General features: G+C 56.5%; 1 protein-coding gene across 1 annotated transcript in view; it reads left to right on the top strand.

Annotated features, from left to right (window-relative positions):
- The first annotated feature begins 1,652 nt into the window (after positions 1-1,652).
- Positions 1,653-6,871, top strand: part of RNF187 (ring finger protein 187) — a 5,673-nt gene continuing 454 nt past the window's right edge. The window contains exons 1-4 of the mRNA XM_032397905.1: positions 1,653-1,780; positions 4,341-4,749; positions 6,070-6,162; positions 6,355-6,576. Of these exons, the coding sequence (XP_032253796.1) occupies positions 1,653-1,780; positions 4,341-4,749; positions 6,070-6,162; positions 6,355-6,576 (852 nt within the window). The remainder of the gene's footprint in view (positions 1,781-4,340; positions 4,750-6,069; positions 6,163-6,354; positions 6,577-6,871) is intronic.

Below are 6,871 nucleotides of genomic sequence, written 5' to 3'. Positions count from 1 at the left end.
TTGTGGGGAGGCATTCTTTTATTTAATGCTTTGGGCTCAGTGTGGTGGGAATTCAAGACACCCAGAGCCAGCCCAGCAAATGTCCCGCTGTCTTGTGGGTGTTCATGAAATGTAATTCTGAGCAATAATCCAGATCATCGCTCACACTGATTCTGCCTCTGACCTGGAAGCGGGAATCTTCCATTTTCTGGATGGTTCTAGAAGCAGATGAGGGAGAGCCTGGGCAGCTTCTTTGCCCCGTCCACCCAACACTTGTCCTCAAATAGCAACCACTAAATCTCTCACCTGGAAGGTGCAGAGGGAGGGGGAGAAATGCCGGGTAATACCTTTTAGTCTGTCTTGGGAAGTGAGGATGCCATACAACACAATTTGGATTCTGCTAGTCCTAAAAGAGGATGGGATATTGTGATTGGAACCTCTGATCTACTGCCATATCAGTCAGAAGCACCGGTGACACCTGGACTGGCAATTGGCATCTGAATTTGGGAAAAGTCTTGTAGGACTCAGCCTTTAACCTGTGGGGTCTAACATGATCCTTGGGAAGAATTCACTTACATTGTACAACACGAAGCTGGTATCACAGAGAATGGCATGATGTGGGGGAAAAGCCCACACCGGAATCTGGAGCAGACCTAGGGGCTCTGAAACAATCTTTGCTATTCCTTATTTCCAGAAATCTCTCATGCATACATTTTCTCTCTTTTTAAACATTTATTAGTTTCAGAGGTAGAATTTAGTGATGCATCAGTTGCATATAACACCCAGTGGTCATTACATCAAGTGCCCTAATTAATACCCGTCACCCAGTTACCCCATCCGCCCACCCCACCTCCCCTCCAGCCACCCTCAGTTTGTTGCCTACAGCTAAGAGTCTCTTATGGTTTCCCTCCCTCTCAATTTTCATCTTATTTTTCCTTCCCTTCCCCTATGTTCATCTGTTTTGCTTCTTAAATTCCACGAATAACTGAAACCATATGATAATTGACTCTCTGCTTGACTTATTTCACTTAGCATAATCTCCTCCAGTCCCATCCATGTTGATGTAAAAGTTGGGTATTCATCCTTTCTGATGGCTGAGTAATATTCCCTTGTATATATGGACCACATCGTTATCCATTCATCTGTTGAAGGGCATCTCGGCTCTTTCCACAGTTTGGCTGTTGTGGACATTGCTGCTATGAACATTGGGGTGCAACTCACGCACACATTTTCAAACTGATGGCTACTATGACTTGCTTATTCTGTATGAGTGGAAATTTTGAAGCTTTTGTGTTTTCCCCAAATAGTGATGCGACAAACATTTCTCCAAACCAAACCAAGCCAAATCAGGAACAGCTTTATTTCCATGTTGGGTTATTTTAATAGTACATATTTTGAAAAAAGGAATTCCAAAAGGTTATGAAAAATCTGAAGGTCCTTATTTTTGCCGTATTTGCAAAATCCAGTTTTGGGGAGTCTGTTAACTTAATAATAAAGAAAAGTCCTACTATTTCTTAGTAACTGGTCAGTGTGGTTTTTTCCCCCCACATCTATGTTCTGAACAAAAGATTCAAAGCAGCCGTGTCTTGATTTCAAAAAGGAAAGAAAATTCTGTTATTATAGAAACCTAATAGAAGAAAAGAATCTACACATCTGTGTGATCCAGGCGACAAATGCGAATTAGGCAAAGTAACATCCTATCAGGCACGTACAACATCGAGCCTCATCAGCTGGGGGTGCCCCGTGGAGACAGCCAGGCTGGAGTCCCGAGGAGGCCTCAACAGAGCATCATCCCCATCAGGTGAGACTTGCCACGGACCGGCCCCATAAGGGCCCTATTTATAGGGCAAATGACGGGGTCTGAAGTCAAACATCTGTTCGCCTAGGAGGAGCGAGCTGCATTTCCATGTTTTCATGTTTCTGACGGGGTTTTGTAAGTGAGGGTCGGTGGGGTGAGGTCCGGAGCTGACAACCAAGATAGAATTCTTGAGATACCTGTGGTGCAAAATGGTGGTTTTCTTAAAGCACGGGGACAGGACCCGTGGGCAGAAAGAGCTTGCTGCCCCCGGGGCCTTATAATTGGTTAATTATATACTTGGCAGTTGGGGGAGGTAAGGAAAAGGGAGGTTTCAAAAGGATTTTTGTATGTTAAAGAAGACTCACAGGATACTGGAGGCCTACCATTGTCAAGCTAAGGTTGTTTTTCCGTCTAGCAAGGCATTAAGGGTGAGATAGTTGGGAGCTTCCTGGAGGAACATTACACTCTGCTGCTTCAAGGATCTGTCAGTGGGCTGCAGGTTGTAAGGACATTTAACTGTATCTACATTTCCTTCTGGAAGCTAGACCATTGATAGAAATGCTTTGTTCTTGTAAATTGCTAAGACTTTTGTAAACAGAGGGAGACCCCATGTCTTGCAGGATTGTGATCTCTGTAAGTCAACTATTTGTTTTTCCTTTAAGGCAGTCGGGAGTGTCTTGAGGAATGTCACATATATCCCGTAGTGGGGGGATTTGTGGGGTGTCAGGTTCTGCCTGTCCCCAGCTAGCCTTCTGCGCCCTCATTTCTGTATTTTCAAGGAGCCTGGGCTAGGTGTGACTGCCTCCCCTCCCGATTCCATCCTGGGGGGCAAGCTCAGCCTGGAGCAGAAGGGGATGTGAGAAAAGGTTTACAGCTCTTGGCGTCCAGAGCAGAAGGGCCAGTTCTGACCTGGAGGCCAGATGATATATTTTAAATAACCAGGCTCCCAAGGTTACTCACACAGTCTCACAAACAACACTTAGCCCGGCCGTGTGTGTGCAGGTCCCGGTGGCCGGTTCTGAGGGACACATCACAGAAACATCTAGCCATATAGAACAATCTATTCAGCAATTGCTTTTTTCTGTGAACTGACAAATCCTATGGGGGGGGGGGTGCTATTTCTCCAGTAAATATTTCTATACCAAATTTTATGAACTCTTTGTATATTTGTGGCTCAAACTTTGCGAGTTGGGCTACTTACCTTTATTGTTGATTATTGTTCGACTCACTGAGTATCTTGGAATTTGCTGAACTCCTTCCTCCCTTCCTCTCTCTCTCTTGCTCTCTTAACTTTTCTCTCCCGAGTTAACTTACCCAACGGATCAGGTATGCTGGGCCTGACGCCCCTTCCTGACCATTACTCCACAGAACTAACGTTAGTTTACTAGTTACACTGCCCATTTACTGCCTTCTCAGGTCTGTGCCAAAATTTTAAAAACACAAAAAACTGGAAGCAATGTAACTCAGAAGATTTTGCATTCGTCTGGAGTAACAGGCTAATTTTTTAAAATTTAAAGATTTATTTTTATTTATTTATTTGAGACAGAGAGAATGAGAGAGAGAGAGCACATGAGAGGGGGGAGGGTCAGAGGGAGAAGCAGGCTCCCTGCTGAGCAGGGAGCCCGATGCAGGACTCGATCCCAGGACTCCAGGATCATGACCTGAGCCGAAGGCAGTCGCTTAACCAACTGAGCCACCCAGGCGCCCAATTTTTTAAAATTTAAAAAGTATGTAGTGCTAAATCACAGTGATTTTTTGTTTTAACTGCGTGCTTGGTTGTCTTCAAAATAACAGAACAGATTGCTTCTCCCCCCCCGCTAAAGAATTGCGAAGAAAAGTCCTGGGGCCCGTAGCTCTGGGTCTCACGGGACAGCTTCAGCCCGCCGCCTCCGGGATCCTCCAGTCGGAGATGCGCGGGGCAGCGGACGCGAGGCCGGTCCCCGGGGGACAGGTGGGGGGCGGGGCGAGCGGGGCGGTCCAGGCGAGGAGGTGCGTGCCGGGCGCGGGCTCGCGGGGAGGGCCCCCGAGGGCCGTTTGCAGCCCCGCCCCAACCCCGCGGGGGCGGGCGCTCCTCGGCTCAGGTCCTAGCAGCTTACAAAAGACCTTTAGAATGGAGTCTTCATATAATAGTAAAACAGTTTCCCTCTCGTCCACAGAGTCATTTACGGGGTAAGTGACAATCCTGGTAAGATTGCAGGGTGCGAGGATGTGGGCCGGCCGGCGGACGGCAGTGTGCAGGGCACCGCTGCCAGGACCTTTCGAGGCGAGCTTCCCGGCCAGGACCCGGGAAGGGTGGCGCGTGCGCACCCCTGCCAGGACCTTGTGCGGGGAGCGCCGCTGCCAGGATCCCAGAGCGAGAAGCACACCTCTGCCAGGACCCTGCGTGGGGCGCCCCGCCGTCCCCGCCCCGCGCGTCCCCGTCGCCATCCTTGTCCCCGGCCTCGGCTCTCCGGCCGTCCCCGCTGTCCGCCGCGTCTCGGGCCCGCCTCGCCCGCACGCCCTGGTCACCGTCCCTGCGCCGCGTCCTCGGCCTCGCCCGCCCTCCGGCCGCGCCCTCCCCAAGGGCCCCCGCCGCCGCCGCCCTGGCGCTCCCCGCGGGCCCCGCCGAGGCCGCCTGCGCCCTGTGCCAGCGCGCGCCCCGAGAGCCGGTGCGCGCCGACTGCGGCCACCGCTTCTGCCGGGCGTGCGTGGTGCGCTTCTGGGCCGAGGAGGACGGGCCCTTCCCGTGCCCCGAGTGCGCCGACGACTGCTGGCAGCGCGCCGTGGAGCCCGGCCGCCCGCCGCTCAGCCGCCGCCTGCTGGCGCTCGAGGAGGCGGCCGCGGCGCCCGCGCGCGACGGCCCGGCCTCCGAGGCGGCGCTGCAGTTGCTCTGCCGCGCCGACGGGGGCCCGCTGTGCGCCGCCTGCCGCATGGCCGCGGGGCCCGAGCCGCCCGAGTGGGAGCCGCGCTGGAGGAAGGCGCTGCGCGGCAAGGTGCGCGCGGGCGGCGACCTGTGCGCGGCCCGTCCCCATCCCCAACCCGGCCCCCGCCCCCGGACGGTGCCCTCTCCCCCTCCTCGGCCCTCAGCTGGTGTCCTGTCCCCTATCCCCCAACCCGGTCCCCGCCCCCGGACGGTGCCCTGTCTCCCTCCTGCGCCCTCAGCTTGTGTCCTGTCCCCCATCCCCCACCCCGGTCCCCGCCCCTGGACATGGTGCCCAGTCCTCCATTCCCCCCCACCCCCACTCTGACGGTACCCTGTCCTCTTTCCAACCCGGGTCCCCTTCCCCGGATCATGCCTTGTTGCCCCTCACCCGTCCCTAGACTGTGCTCTGTCTTCCCTTCTCATTTGGCACACGGTGCCCTGTGCCCCACCTCCCCATCCCCTGGACAGTGTCCTCTTCCCTTATCGCCGGCCCCCATCCCTGGGCCGTATCCTTTCCCCCCACCTCCCACACTCATCCCCATATTACATCTTCGGACTGTTGTACCCCTCCCCCCATCTGAAGACAGTGTCCATCTGCCGACCCCGCCCCCATACCGCGCCCCCAGCACCTCATTGCCCTGCCTCCGGGCGTGACGTCACCCTGCAGCAGCCCCACCCCCGCTGGCTCTAACCCCCGAGATCCTGTCCGGTGGACCAGGCAATGAGCCTGGCCGTCAGCTGCTGAGGTCCAGTGCGTCCCCCTCCCTTCCCCCAGACCGCCTTCCCACTCCCTCTCCGCGACCCCCACCTGCTCGACATGGAAACCTTCGCTGTGCTGTCGACCCTGGGTAGACACCCGCTATTGCAGACGCTGGTTGTAGCTGGGGCCTGGGGACCCCCCATGGAGGTGGGGTCACAGAGGGAGTAAAGACAGCCAGGACCTCCTTCAGGGCAGAGACAATGTGTGTGGTCCCACCGCCCTAGGGAAGACCGGGGAGGGAAGCATTCTGTCAGGTGGTGGGTCCTGGGTCCCCATGGGCACTGGGGGTGGCTGGACGGGAGCTGGGGTCTGCTCCTGCTGGGGGACCCTAGGTGTAGGGTCAGTGCACCCTTGAGAGGCCACTCGGCATCGCTCCCTTGGCGACATAACAGTAGGGACCACAGAGCCTGGTCTTTGTCCAGTTGCCTGGTTGTAGTCTTAGCAGGTGTTTCCTATCAGAGTTCCTTCTGGAGAGAGCTTCGTGGGGTTGCTGAGACCCCCTCTGGTGCCTTTGGTCGGCTTGTGCAGAACTGACAGGCCACGGTCACATGCTGAGTCTGCCCCTGACCGGGCGAGGGGACCCTGGAGCTTCTGACCGTACGCCCACCAGTAACCAGCGTGTCTTCCCAGGAGAACAAGGGGTCTGTGGAGATCATGAGAAAAGACCTGAACGACGCCCGGGACCTGCACGGCCAGGCCGAGTCCGCTGCAGCAGTGTGGAAGGCAAGTGGCGGCAGGCCTGCGGTCGGCCCGAGGAGGGGACCCTGACCCCATTTGGCAGGGATGCAGCTGAGTGCCGTGCACCGAGCAGCAGACCCTTCTCCCCGAGGTGGGCAGCGGTGGGGGCGGGAGGCCCCAGGGTGTATCCTGGGGACACAGGTGTCCCTCCCCGCCGTCTGCCTCCCTGCCCTGCAGGGACACGTGATGGACCGCAGGAAGAAAGCCCTGACCGACTACAAGAAGCTCAGGGCGTTCTTTGCCGAGGAGGAGGAGCGTTTTCTGCAGGAGGCGGATAAAGAGGAGGGGTCCCCGGAGGATGAGGACGCTGACCCGGCCGAGCGCTTTGGGTCCCTGCTCCAGGCTGTGTCAGAGCTGGAGAGGAGGCACCGCAATCTGGGCCTCAGCATGCTGCTCCAGGTGAGCTCTCCGTTGTGTCCAGACCCCAGGGCAGGGTGCCGGGGCAGCCCGGGGCGACGGAGGGCTTCAGACCAGCCCCTCATCTGGAGATCTGGAGATCTGGCAGCCCCTGTCCTCCCCTCCCGAGGTCCCCAGGGTGCCATTCTGATTCTGGAAAGGCTGAGTAATCTGCTCCAGGGGGTGGAGTGGATGTGATAAGCTCCGGCCTGGGCGAGATATGTGGGGCTGGTGGGGGCTGGTGGGGGCTGGTGGGGGCTGGTGGGGGCTGGTGGGAGCTGGTGGGGCTGGTGGGCTG

This window comes from Phoca vitulina, unplaced genomic scaffold, assembly GCF_004348235.1.
Source record: "Phoca vitulina isolate PV1807 unplaced genomic scaffold, GSC_HSeal_1.0 scaffold106, whole genome shotgun sequence".
Classification (NCBI taxonomy): domain Eukaryota; kingdom Metazoa; phylum Chordata; class Mammalia; order Carnivora; family Phocidae; genus Phoca; species Phoca vitulina.
Note: the sequence above shows the minus strand (reverse complement) of the source record. Positions and strands in the feature narration are given on the sequence as shown.